This window comes from Cornus florida, unplaced genomic scaffold (assembly GCF_030987335.1).
Source record: "Cornus florida cultivar Cherokee Brave unplaced genomic scaffold, ASM3098733v1 CherokeeBrave_3.0.0_Hap2_Chr05, whole genome shotgun sequence".
Lineage (NCBI taxonomy): Eukaryota > Viridiplantae > Streptophyta > Magnoliopsida > Cornales > Cornaceae > Cornus > Cornus florida.
Genome location: NW_026775575.1, coordinates 14,512,965 through 14,527,470, shown reverse-complemented (window position 1 = coordinate 14,527,470; position 14,506 = coordinate 14,512,965). Strand labels below are relative to the sequence as shown.

At 36.5% G+C, this 14,506-nt stretch overlaps 1 protein-coding gene across 1 annotated transcript in view; it reads left to right on the top strand.

The window, feature by feature from the left end:
• Window positions 1-14,506, top strand: part of LOC132306136 (histidine-containing phosphotransfer protein 1-like) — a 46,947-nt gene that overhangs the window by 7,948 nt on the left and 24,493 nt on the right. Inside the window, exon 4 of the mRNA XM_059803382.1 lies at window positions 11,496-11,567. Coding sequence (XP_059659365.1) covers window positions 11,496-11,567 — 72 coding nt within the window. The remainder of the gene's footprint in view (window positions 1-11,495; window positions 11,568-14,506) is intronic.

Sequence of the window (14,506 nt, the reverse complement as noted above, 5' to 3'; positions counted from 1 at the left end):
GTTCTGAAGCCTTGAACCGGTACTGGATTTTGGCTACCGATTCAGGATGGACAGAGAAGAATCCGACGTGGTTGGCTACCTGTTCCCAAAGTTGGCTACCAGTTCCAATGGATAGAAGTGAATTCTGCTATTTGGCTACCAATACCCAATGGACAGAATAAAATTCTCTTATTTGGCTACCAGTACTAGATTTGGCTACCAATACTAAATAGGCAGAATGCAAACTTCCTAAGAACTTCAAACTTCCAAAGCTTCCTAAGTATTCTCACACACTCACATACCTTTCTAAAGTATTGTTCTCATCATCCCGAAGTGTATTAAAGTATGAACACTTAAACTTCTTCAATTCCGCATCCGATCTTCAATCTTGAAATTCTGAACCAAAATATTACAACTCGATCAGACTTGTTTTGACAACGAAATTAGTCAATTAAAAAATATATATTTTTCACAATCTCCCCAAAATATATATATCTCACAATCTCCCCCTTTGGTAATTTCGTGACAAAACCCTAAAAACAACATGTAATCTACCCAAGCAGAAAAAGCAAATTACGATGATTGTCAAAAACCAATAAAAGCGGAACTCTTCTTGAACCACATGAAGCTTCAACACTTGTAGTATCTCCAACCTGTAATCTACACATCAACTCAACAAAACTACTCGTGAAGTTTAATTAAGAAAGATAAACAATCAACATATATCAATATGTGAATATCAATATATATATGTCTCCCCCTCACTTCTTCCCCTTTTTGTTATGAATTGACAAATAAAGCTCAACAAAGAAGGAAAAGAAATAATGTGGGAGAATTAACAAGAAGAGAGATCAAAACTATCATCCATGCATAAGATATTGCAATAAGCACAAAAACAAGATGATATCTAGTAGCAATGGAATCAATGACAAGTATCCAAGATAACACATGTTCCATCCACAAGATAAATAAGACCAATCATGCTCAAAATCACACACATGATATCTTCATCAAAAACGAAAATTCCTAAAAAAAAACTAAAAGGAAAATCTTTTTGGATTTTTTTCATTTTTCAATTTTTTTTTTCCTGATATTTGAACAAAAATAATGAGATAGCAATTTCCATGAATTTCAAGCATACATGAGATCCAAAAATTTTTGAAGAATTTAAGAGAATTAAAGAACACGAAATTTTTAGACACTACAAATTATTCAATCAATTCAATTTTCAAGCATGCAATCACAGCATGAAATTCAACTTCCAATTTTTTTTTTTTTTTTTTGAAGATTTAGAAATTTGCCTAACAAGTTCACATATGTGTGTGTGCAATCCAACCTCATCAAATTTCAATCAAATCACATTGACCAACTGTTTAAATCATATTAATCGAAGAGCATCAAGATAAAATTGTTTTGAGCAAATTTTACTAAGCAAGGCGGCTTTCACTTTAAAGAGTAGACAACAATTCCCTATTTCGACTTGTCTCCTCCTTTCTTTTTACTCAATTAGCTCCTCTTCAAAGTCTAGTAGGAGCTTTCGAACTAGTCTCAATAGGTAGCTTTTTCCTTGGCAAAGATTTTCAGTATTTTTTTGATTTTTCTTTTCTTTTCATGCTGAAATTTTTCATTTTTTTTTTTATTATAAAAACACATGGTTTTTTTTTTTTTTAATAAAAACACAATTACCGTTATAGCTTTCATGAGCAATAAGACCTAGTCAACTTCACAATGATTTTCAACTAAATTTTCTCAGAGTTAGATTAGTGCACGTGAAAAACAAAGCAAATTGTCTTTCAACATATAGATTACACATCAAGAATTTTTTCATCAAATAATCATGTGTCCCCAATTTGCATTCAAAAATATTTAATTCAAGAGAAAAAATTATCACTTATGTATTAACAAGAAAAGCATGATCGTTACTTTCTAAAAAAAAAACAACCTAAATCCTAAACTACAAGATATGGTCTAACGGAAACAAGATATTCATCAAAGCATAGTCCATGACCATAAATCCTTTTTAGGAATTAGGGGGGTTTGCACCCATAGACCTAATAGGAACAAAGTCACATAGCATTAATAGGCACATAATTAACCAAGTCTTCCTTTTTGATCCACACAGTCTATAAATTCATCTTTAGAAAAGACTTTTCAATTCCATCCTTATTCTTATTTGAGTAATTCTTAGCATGAGAATTTTTGGGTTTATTTACAAAATTTTGCTTTCTAGCATAAACCCTATTCTTAGCATACGAACCATAAGCATGAAATTCAGAAAAAGATTCTCCTCTCTTCTTGTAACAATAGTGTTGACTATGTCAAATTCTACCACAATAAGAACAATAAAGTACCTTGGACACATTCTTAGCATGCATAGGATCAACAAAAAACTTAGGCTTAACAATAGGCACATTCAAGTTCATGGGTTTAACAAAAACAGTTTGACCCTCTTTACTAGATGAGCTTCATTAAAACCTAATCCAGTTTTATCACTTACATGCTTACCGACACTAATCATCTTATCATGCTTAATCTGCCCAGAAGTAAAAGCAATCAATTTTTGTTGCAACTTTTTCAATTCAAGCTCAAGAAAATTAAATTTGGCAACAAGAGATTCTTTAACAGAATTAGCTTGACTTATCTCGCTCTTGAGAATTTTTACCTTTCCTTGAAGATTATGAATTTCAGGTTTGTTATCCTCGAGCAATTTATGTTTTTGCTTATCTTCTTTCTTCAAGATATTATTCTCCTTTTTTAAAGTATCTCTATCTTTTTTCACCAACTCCAGTTCCTTAGACTGCTTCTGACTAGCCTTTAACATTGCCTCAATATATTGCTTTCACTTGGTTCTCCATCAATTTTCTGATCATCCGAATTATAAGAACCAACCTTGCTCAATGTCACAAATTTGTTAGAATCTCCTACACAAAAAGAAGAATTATTAGCAGTATCATTATCAACATTAGCAAGAAAAGTACTAGAAGCATCTTTCTTATTTTTCTTATCTTTGAATTTAGAAGAATCACCTTTACTAAAATTCTTATTCTTTCTATTTTTAAGGAGTCTTCCATATCTTTTAGATAAACGAGAAAGTTCCTCACCAGAGCTTAAACCATCAAAAACAAGATCCAATTCACCTTTATTCATATGATTTTCCATCATGAATTTTTGAAAACAAAAATAATTTTATTTTTCAAAAAAAACTTCCACAAGGATCAACTCAATTTATAGAGGATGGCTCTGATACCACTTCTGAGTTGTGCGTAGCGGAATGTCTTGGACCGAGGGGGGGGGGGGGGGGGGTACTTTCTCTCTTTTTCACTTAAGAACAAATATACATAACATGGAAGGTAGAACCAGTGCAATCAAGCAAATCAAATGGACACAAGATATACAAGGAAACCCTATCAATAGGGAAAAACCTTGGTTCTTGGCCTCAGCCAATAAATGCCTCCACTAGTAGTATGAACCTTGTTACACACTCAACTATCTCACTCACTGTACACTCTAGTACAAGAATAGATACTAGCTTTCACAACCAATCCACACACACTAGCTCACCATCTTCACTTGCTGCATGCAAGTAGTTACTCACTCAGCTGCCCCACTTTCCAACCACCTTGTACTCACTAGGACACTGACTTTCACAGCCTCTACACACACACAAGATCAAACAATGTGCACAGAGGCACTCCCCTAGTCCACAGCCCCTTTGCTTGGACACTTACAGCTCTTAATAGCTTAATCAACAATGTAATAAAGGTGTCAACACACCAGGTACAATATACTTAAGCTGCAACACAAGATAATAATGAATACTCAGCTCTAAGTATCAAATGTAAGAAACCCTAGCTTCACTACTCTGCAGCAAGTTGGATAGAACTGTCAAAACACAATGCAGCTTCACTTGATGATCAAACTAGGTTCCCACAGTCTTGAATCAGTCAAATACACTTGCTTGTATGGATTACACAAGTAGATAAGCAAGGTAGAACAAAATAGCTCCCACAAGGCAAAAACCCTAAAATCAAGGGTACTGAAGTAACTTCACAATGCAGCTTCAAGGATGGCCTGCAAAGGACTTCCACAGCTCTGTATAGCCAATATACACTTGCACAAATGTCTTCCACAATAAACTCAGCAAGGTACAATAGTTTTGATGCACAATAGGACAAAACCCTAAAACCAAGGGTAAAGAAGTAACTTCACTTTGCAGCTTCAGAACTGACCTGTACTTGACACCCACAGCCTTGATATCTTCATATAACTTTGCTCAACAAGGTTCACAGTGATTGGAGCAAGGTATCACAATGTCACTTCACAAAAGGCTTAATTCACAAATTCAAGGGTAGAATGGTCTCTTCACAATGTAGCTTCAGTTCAGCCCTGTAAATGCCTCCCACAGTCTTGTATCAACAAAATATACTTGCTTAATTGATGAGCTCAATTCAGATAGCACGATATAGCACTCACTTCACAAGCAGCCTTAGTCTCACCAAACCTTAGTATTCAAGCTTTCAAGGGCAGCTTTGTAATTCAGCCTTTAGGACCACCCAAACACTACTCCCCCAGTCTTCAATATGTCACATACACTTGCTCACACAATGAACTCATTCAACACAGCAAGGTATAGCTCAGTTTAAGTGAACGGCAGCAATATTAAGGTTATAAAACTGATTCTCAGCAAATGCTACACACAACATTAGTATTGTTCATATTCTCAGCAGCCAAAGGTTCTCACAGCTTTAAAATGATGAATCAGACTTGGTTTGAAGCTGAGACAAGATAAATCAACTAGGACTCAACCTTGCAGCTCTTAAACCAGCAAAATAACATATTGCAGCAGGCCTGTTTTCAGCAACTGTGAAGTTCTTGGTTTGAGGGGCAATTCTGGAAATTCATGGCTGGACTCTTTTAAAAATAGCTCTCACAGCTTACACTTATCATAATACATTTGCTCACATCACTGCTTCTCAGGTTATAACAAGTAAATAGCAAATTTCAGTCCAAATAAGGCTTCACAAAACAGTTTTCTCTGCAGCAATGTTACGAGGGCAAATATGGTATTTCAACACTACCAACTTCTAGATTTTGGCTCTCTCAAGTGTATTTCAACTATATGAATATGCTCAGATGAATAGAACATTAATCATAGCAATGTATTTCAATTTCAGTTCACACAGCAGCCTTTAAACACTAGTAAAACCTGATTTGTGAGGTTAACCAAACCAAAATCTGAGATGGTCATTTTCTTGACCAAATCTCAATTTGTTTAGCTTCAAATCATCTATTCAGTCATGCTCAGATGATGGACATTCAAGGTATAGCATGATAATGACATATAAAGTTCAGTTTATGAAGCTTAAGCCAGAAAATCAAATAAAACTTGAGGTTTGAGGTATGGAAGATTGTACCAGCTGCTATATGAAGTCCTCAGCACCTTCAGCAGTTGTAAATCATCAAGTTAAGTATGCTCAGACCTTGTTCAAGCATCAGAAAAGACCACAGCAATGTTGAACCACCTCAGACTCTCTTTACACCAGAAAAACAGCTTCAACCAGCCTCACTCACCTTCACAGCAACTGTGTACTTCTTTAGGCAAATTTCTGAGAATTATTAAGCTCAAACATCATGAAATTTCTCAGAAATTGTTCTTCATTCTCAGCTCTCGAATAGGACTCTCTCTCAGTTGCTGCAGACTTAACTTTTACACTTAGAGGCACACCTTGCTGAAAACTTATCACAACACCTTTATAGTGACTTCAATGAAACCCTAATGTGGATAAGATTGTCTCACTACAGCCAATGGACAGCCATGCACCTTTCTCTCTACAGGACCACATTCTCACGTGACAGCAAGGTGATCTTCACACGGAATTGACTGGAATACCCCCACATAGACTATATCAGAAAACTGTGCTCTTCTGTGCTGCAGCTTATATAAATGATTGTAACATATTAAATAAAAGCCTGTGGCTATTCCCAGCAATGTAGTAATGTCACACACACATGTAGAAAGACCTAATTGCCCTTGTGACTGAATAGATGTGCAACATAAGTGCTGAACCTTTAATGATTGCCCCTGTGACTGAATAGATATGCAACATAAGTGCTGAACCTTTAATGACCCTTGGCAGCCCTCTTGCTGAACCTTTAATGCTGAGAATGTAGTATAATCTCACCAACATGACATGGTGAGGTAAAGACTGTAATACCCTCAAGGTTATAACAAATGACATTGAAAGTGTAAAACCATTGATCAAACATGGGATCAACAGAATGGTTGTGGAATATAATATGGATAATTAACCTAGAAGGATGGTGAATAGATATAACTTGCTCTTTTATCTAATTTTTACTTACTTTAATTTTACCGAAATAAAACTAAAATTAAACCACAAAACAAAAATAAAGTGAAAGTAAAGTAAATAAGGTTTGAGAGATGACACCAGGATTTTTTAGCGAGGAAACCTCAATTGGTAGAATAGACCAATTGTTGCGGGAAAAACTTCATGGACTATATTGTCCAGAAAAAAATGATCCACTATGTTTGAAGCAAAGTACATCAAACTTTGACTCAGGCTCACATCCTATCATTCTACCAAAAACTAATCGCTGACAATCCCTGGCTTTGTAACTCCCCCGTCTAACAATTGTCGACCTCAAGCTTACTCTCGATCTCTGTAGAAGAGTTGCAGGTAGATCAAACAACACTCCACGAATGCTTTGAAGTTTGACCCCTTCAAAGTGTGATCACTTCACCCCTTTTCTTCAAGATTTGAATTTGATGAAGAACGAATAAATTCTGCTTTTCAAAATTTTTGAATCTCTAATTATGCTCCAATTTCGATGAGATAGAGAACAACACTCCTAAATCACTCTTTTGTTTATGTGTGTGTTCTCAAAAATAAAATCTGAAAAATCCGATTGATTTTTTGAATAAAAATATCTCTGAAAAGCTGATTAATTTTGTATGCAAAAGTTGTGAAATCCTAATTGAGAAAACATGTTTTTTATAGACTTTTGAAAACCTAATTGTACTTGGAAAACAAGTCAATTTCGTGCATAGGATTTTGGAAGGAAGTCTAGACCAAAAATGAATCAAAATAGATCAGGAAATTAAAGTTACGAAGGCAGTTCTGAAGCCTTGAATGGTACTGGATTTTGGCTACTGGTTCAGGATGGATAGAGAAGAATCCAATGTGATTGGCTACCTGTTCCCAAAGTTGGCTACCGGTTCCCAATGGACAGAAGTGAATTATGCTATTTGGCTACCAGTACTCAATGGACAGAATAAAATTATCTTACTTGGCTACTAGTACTAGATTTGGCTACTAGTACTAAATAGGCAGAATGTAAACTTCCTAAGAACTTCAAACTTCCAAAACTTCCTAAAGGCCTGTTCACTAACAAGAATAATTCCTATTTTTTATTGCCAATTCCTAAAATGTATAGTAAAAAATAAAAATCATGTTTATTAATATAATTTCACTTTTCAACTTTTAGAAAGTACTTTCACATTTAATGAATGAAGGAGAAAGTGAGGATTTGTTACTTTCTCTACTTCCTACACTGTAAAATACTTTCTATTACTGTAGCATTCATTCACCCATCATCCTTGTATAACCCATTCTCACCTGACCATCACCCATCATCATCTCCCTCTCTATCATCATCATCTTATCCGACCCACCAGCGACGATGGAAGACACCACCCATCGGCAACACCGAAAAACAGCACCACCGGACTTTCTATCAATACTGCTCTCTCTCTCTCTCTCTATCTGGACGAAGACAAGACGATGCCGACGAATTTCAGACCACCGGAATCGGAGTCTTTCTCTTTCTTTAAACCACTAGAGTTTGGAGTCTTTCTCTTTCTCTCAACCACTGTAACTTGAAGTCTTTGAATCGCAGTCCATTGTGTTTGCAATAGTTTGTTGGGGCTTTGCTTAAGTTTGGGTTTTCTGGGTTTTTTGTTGGGTCTTCTCTCTCTCTCTCTCTCTAAAACTCACTCGCTTTCATATCTCTCTCTGTAATCACTATAATCAAACCCAGATTAAACTTTTTTTTTTTAGAGAGGGAGACCCAATTTGGGCATTGGAGAGGGAGACCCAAATTCGCATCCACAAGCAATTCATACTCCAAAGTTCTATTCCCAATCAGTTTTTCAGGGGATTCCGAATTTGGGTTTGATAGGTTTGTTGATGATTCTACTTGTTGATGAATTTGGGTTCAAACATATAAAAAACAGAAAACATTAGAATTCGCATCCACAAATGTGTATATATATAGATGTTTGATGGGTTAGTTGGTTTTCTTTTCTTGTTGTTGGTATGTTCTTTGGTGAGAATTGCGGAGAAGGATATTTGCAGAGAATGAGATTGTTTTTGGTGACGAATTTGGGTTTGATGGGTTTGTTGATGATTTTACTTGTTGATGAATTTGGGTTTAACATATACAAAACAGAAAACCTTAGAATTCGCATCCATAGATGTGTGTGTGTATATATATATATATATATAGATGTTTGATGGGTTTGTTGGTTTTCTTTTCTTTCTGTTGGTATGTTCTTTGGTGAGAATTGCAAAGAAGGATATTTGCAGAGAATGAGATGGGTTTTGGTGAGCAATTTTTGCAAAATCAAAATCATAATTACTGAACTTGATTTCTAATTTTTTACTTTCAAAATATTGAAAGCATAAAATATTATTGAACATGATTCTACTTGGTATTTCAACTTTAGAAATGAAAATTATGATTTTACTTTTGGAGAAAGTAAAAATAAGAAAGTAAAAGCGTTAGTGAACAGGCCCTAAGTGTTCTCACACACTCACATACCTTTCTAAAGCATTGTTCTTATCGTCATGAAGTGTATTAAAGTACGAATACTTGAACTCCTTCAATTCCGCATCCGATCTTCAATCTTGAATTCTGAACCGAAATATTACAACTCGATCGGACTTGTTTTGACAACGAAATTAGCCAATTAAAAAATATATATTTTTCACAATCTCCCCAATATATATATATATATATATATATATATATATATATATATATAATCCTCTGCCCTCCTCATAAGTCTGCTCAAACCCTCCATTACAATGGATCTCCTTGTCTTTGTGAGATATATACCTCCTCATAAGTCTGCTCAAACCCTCCATTACAATGGATCTCCTTGTCTTTGTGAGATATATATATATATATATATATATATATATCTCACAAAGACAAGGAGATCCATTGTAATGGAGGGTTTGAGCAGACTTATGAGGAGGGCAGAGGATCTCGGTCTTGTCAAGGGCTTTAGTGTGGGCAGAGATCTAGTCCATAAGTTGGAGATCTCTCATTTATTGGTTGCGGATGATACCCTGGTTTTTTGCGATGCTGATGTGTCTCAACTTAGATACTTGAGGTGCATTCTGGCTTGTTTTCAGGAGGTTTCTGGGCTGAAGGTCAACGTGGCTAAGAGCGTGCTTGTCCCGGTTGGGGATGTTCAGGATATTTTCTCCTTAGCCGCAGTCCTTGAGTGTAGGGCGAGTTCTTTTCCCATTCCTTACTTGGGCTTGCCCCTAGGGGTTTCCTCTAGGAGAGTGGGGAGCTAGGACCCTATGAAGAGATTGGCAGGATGGAAGAAGCAATATCTGTCCAAGGGGGGGAAAGTTACTCTTATAAAGAGCACTTTATCGAGTCTCCCTACTTATTTTTTTTTTATCTATGTTCCAAATTCCATGTTCTGTTGCTGAAAGGATTCAAAAGATCCAAAGGGATTTCCTTTGGGGCGGAAGGGGCGAAGAATTTAAGTATCACCTTGTTAGATGGGAGCAAGTTTGCAAGCCAATGAAGTTGGGTGGTCTGGGTATTAGGAGGTCGGTTCCCTTTAATCAAGCTCTCTTGGGTAAATGGTTATGGAGATTCGAGAGGGAAAGGCATCGCCCTTGGTGAAGGCTTGTTTCATGTCGCTTTGGGGAGGAGAGTGGCGGTTGGTCTACTTGTCTGGTTTCTATTGTGGGAGTAGTAGTTGGTGTTTGGAAATCCATTCAGAAGGGTTGGGATGTTTTCTCTTCCCACATCAGATTCAAAGTTCGTGATGGCCGATATGTTTGATTTTGGGAGGATCTATGGTGCGGTGACCAGCCATTATCTTGTACCTGTCCCAGATTATACAATATTGCAGTTGATAGACATGCCTGCGTAGCTGACTGTTATCGGCTTGATAGTAGTGGGATTATGCGGGATGTGCATTTTTGGCGTTCTTTTCAAGATTGAGAGATGGACGAGGTATGTGTTCTTTTGGATCTGTTGTATCGGCAGGAGACAGGTGGCAGAGGTAGTGATGATCTTACGTGGATCCCCTCTTCCCATGGTCGATTCGAAGTACGATCCTTGTTCCTTTGCCTATCCGACTTTGATAGCCTTGATTTTCCATGGAAGACCATATGGCGTTTTATGGCTCCAACTCTAGTGGCATTCTTTGTATAGACTGTTGCATGGGGTAAGATCCTGACGATTGACAACTTGAGGAAGAGAGGTAACTATATCGTTAATTGGTGTTGCCTGTGCAAATGAGATGGTGAGTCAGTTGATCATCTTCTCCTGCATTGCTCTGTGGTGTACGACTGTTGGAATCTTATACTTAGTTTATTTGGCATGCTTTGGGTAATGCCCCAATCTTCTAAGGGACTGATTCAGGCATGGAGGGGATGTTGTGTGAGAAGTAGTGTTCGCGACTACTGGAGGATAGTTCCACATTGCTTGTGGTGGTGCATTTGGAAGGAGAGGAATAGTAGAATGTTCAAAGGGAAGGAGTCGTCCACGGCGACACTGAAACTTCATATTATTCGCTCTCTTTTTAGTTATGTGCAGAGGTGTTCTTGCTCCTCCTCCGAAAATAATTATTTTTTTGGATTATTTGGGGCCTTAGATCCCGGTTCCACTTTTGTACAAGGGACGCGTTCCCCTTTTGAACGCCTTTTATTGAATTATTACTTATCAAAAAATATATATATATTTTGAGGATTGTAAGTGACATACTGATTATGTTAATATGACTTAAAAGAGATTGAAAATGTAATTTGAAGTACAAGACATAAAATAAAATCCTGTAAGATAAACTTGTTCACCATCATGCGTTCTTGTATTAGTAGTGGTGGTGAGCATACCATTTTATAGAGAGATGGGATGAAGTGGGCTTAGGTTATGAAAGCGTTGTTCTCGTTTGGGGAGAGGTAGTACTACTAATGCAATTTAATAAAAATAAAAAAAATATAAAGAAAATAGAAAAGTACAAATTTTTTTTTAAAAAAAAATCTAAGCTGATGTGCTTCAATCAATCATAGCGTAAATGTTATGTAGATCTTCTACCTTTCATTTAATTACTATCAATTGTAGTGCCAGTTTGCGTCTTTGAATAAATGTGCACCATAATCCACCATTCTCCATGTAGATTATTAGTCTTCTCTTCCTGCTTTTGTGGTATTACTCATTGATAATTACTTATACTCTTGGTACAGTGTTGGTGCGGAGAATGTTATGATTGCATGTGCTGACCTCATTCTCGCTTCCCAAGCAAATGATAAAGACTAGTAAGCAGAGTTTTTCTCTAATGCACTCACTAATTTTGTGTCCATATCTGTTGCTTAGTTATTGAACTACTCTTTCATTCTTTCCTTTCTTCAACTAGTTATTTTCTTCTCTTCTACTAGAATTTATAAGGAATTAAGATGTATTTTTTACCAACATTTAGTTTACTTTGCCATCCTAATGATGACTAAGAACTGAATAAGTCATTTGTTAGCTAGATTTTATGAATAATTATAAAGCACTGAGGGTGGAAAACTTTCCTTGGATTGTTGTACCGTGTTGTGGTGTGTTTCATGATATTGCATCTAAATGCAATGGAAAAATAACTGGGTTGTTTTCACACTCCCAAAATAGTTTCATTCTTGTTTTAGTTTATGCACACTGAAAACCAAAAAGCTGAATAAATGACTCTGAGTCATTGATAGGGATTGTGAGGTATTTCAGACTAATGTCAGGTGTAAGTGCAGGGACATCTTGTTAAGGATATTTTAGTATTTTCATTTGAGTGTTTACTGGCCATTTTAAATATTTTTGGGTATTTTATTTTATTTTGGTGTTTTCCTATAAAAGCTTTTCATGCAACAGAACTTATCAGTTTTTGGAGAATATTGATTATTGCTTCTTCTCTGTTCTTCTTCTCCCTATTTCTGTTCTTGCTTTTCTTAACCTCCCTCTGTCCAACCTATCTATTCAAACTATTTTCTCACCCCCTTCGTCTGTCTTCTCACCCCTTTCTTCTAGTCTCATATATTCTTCTATTTTCTCACCTCCCTGCTTTCTTTCTGGTTCTGCATCAGTCATAGTTCTCAATATTGGTCGAGTCTCATTGACTTGGCAGGGTGGTAAAGATATATCAGAACCAGGATCACATGAAACTCGGCCGAGTCTCGATTGGGTCCCTAGGGAACCGAGTCTCTTTTGAGTCCCTAGGGAACCAATCGAGTCTTGTCCAAGTCCCTTGCAACTCAGCTGAGTTAGCGCTTATGGTGGTGTGCTAGGTCAATAAAATCATGTTCGTGATAATTGATTCTGTTACGTAAAGCTCAACAAGGCCTTTCGCTCGTTACACCGTGTTTAGTTCAAGTCAGTGGTTGTGTCTGTTTTTCAAACCTTGCTCTAGATAGAATCATAATTTGTATTTTCATCTTGTAGGATTTATTTGATGTTTGGTAATGACAACCATGTTGTCTTATTGCTAATAATTAAAACTGAATTACTTGTTTCTTTCTAGGGCATGTTTAATTTTGCTTTGAATTGTATGACACTATTTTAATTTCTTCGTTTCAGATCCTAAAACCGCCTTTCCATTTTTGTATAATCAGCCATTTCTTGATTCCTTTCTTGCGTATCTCATCCACTACATGGAGATTTTTTTTAAGTCTTAAAGTGCTGATTGAATTTGTGAACTTTATATGCCAGGTGCAAGTTAGGCAGGCCCAACCCGGTCCCGGTCCCAACCCGATCTCGACCCGAATCCGGTCGGACTAGGCTGGGCTGCGGTCAGTTAGCGTTGGGCTCTACCTGTAACACGAACCCGAATATTTCCGGGTCGGGCGGGTTACCCTGGTTTTTGTTGTTTTAAACAAGTAAATATGCAAAATAATTTTTTTCTTTTCCTTGTTTGAAAACATCAATTTTTTCCCCAAAAAAAAAAATTTTCAATTCATTATTACTTTGCCATTTTTCCTGTTTTAATTTCTTTACAAAAACTGATCAAACGATTGGTATCATGACTAACGTATTCGATTATTAATTTTTGTGTGCTTCCAACTCCAATTTTATTTTCCTTAATACACAAAAATAAAATTCACCTTATTTTATTTTAAATATAAATATATGACACAAATTGGGCTGAAATTCAATTGTTTGAAATCACAATGAAATTACATTGTTATATACACTTCAGAGGATCTAAATTAGGAAACTCTAAAACTAGGAATCTGTCTAATCCTAGAGATACTAATTCCCTAAAATCAGGGATTACAATGACTAAAATATTACAAGATCTCCTAGCTAATTATAGCTATACACACACCGTTTCCTTAGCTAATTACAGCTATACACACACGGTTTCCTTATTTATGGAACTGAATTTTCCACACTCCCCCTTAAGCTGGTGAATGGATATCATCCATTCCAAGCTTGCTTGCTAGTCTCTGAAAAAACATCCTAGACAGTCCTTTGGTGAGTATGTCTGCAAGTTGATTGCTAGTGGAAACAAATGGCGTGCAAATTAGGCCACTGTCAAGCTTCTCCTTTATAAAGTGCCTGTCAACTTCAATGTGCTTCGTATAGTTGTGTTGCACTGGATTATGTGCAATATTAATGGCTGACTTATTGTCACAATAAAGCTTAATTGGACCTTCCCACTTGACTCTTAGATCTTCTAAGACAATTTCCAGCCATAATAATTCGCAAATCCCAAGTGCCATTGCTCTAAACTCGGCTTCTGCATTGGATCTTGCCACAACATTATGTTTTTTACTCCTCCAAGTCACAAGGTTGCCTCCTAGAAAAGTGTAATAATCCGAGGTAGATCTCCTGTCAATTACAGACCCTGCATAATCTGCATCAGTGTAGGCTTCAAGAGTTAGCTCCTCCCCCTTCTTAAATAGAATACCTTTGCCTGGTGTGCCTTTCAAGTACTGTAGGATTCGATACACAGCCCTAAGATGTGACTCTTTGGGATTATGCATGAATTGACTTACAACACTAACTGCATAGGCTATGTCTGGTCTAGTGTGTGACAAGTAGATATGCCTTCCCACAAGTCTCTGATAGGAGCCTTTATCTACTGCCGTGTCTTCTAGAGCATCTCCAAGCCTGTGGTTGAACTCTATAGGCGTTTGCTGCTGGTCTGCAACCTAACTTGCCTGTTTTCATTAGCAAATCTGTTACATATTTTTGCTGAGATATGAAAATTCCTTCCCGAGAATGTGCT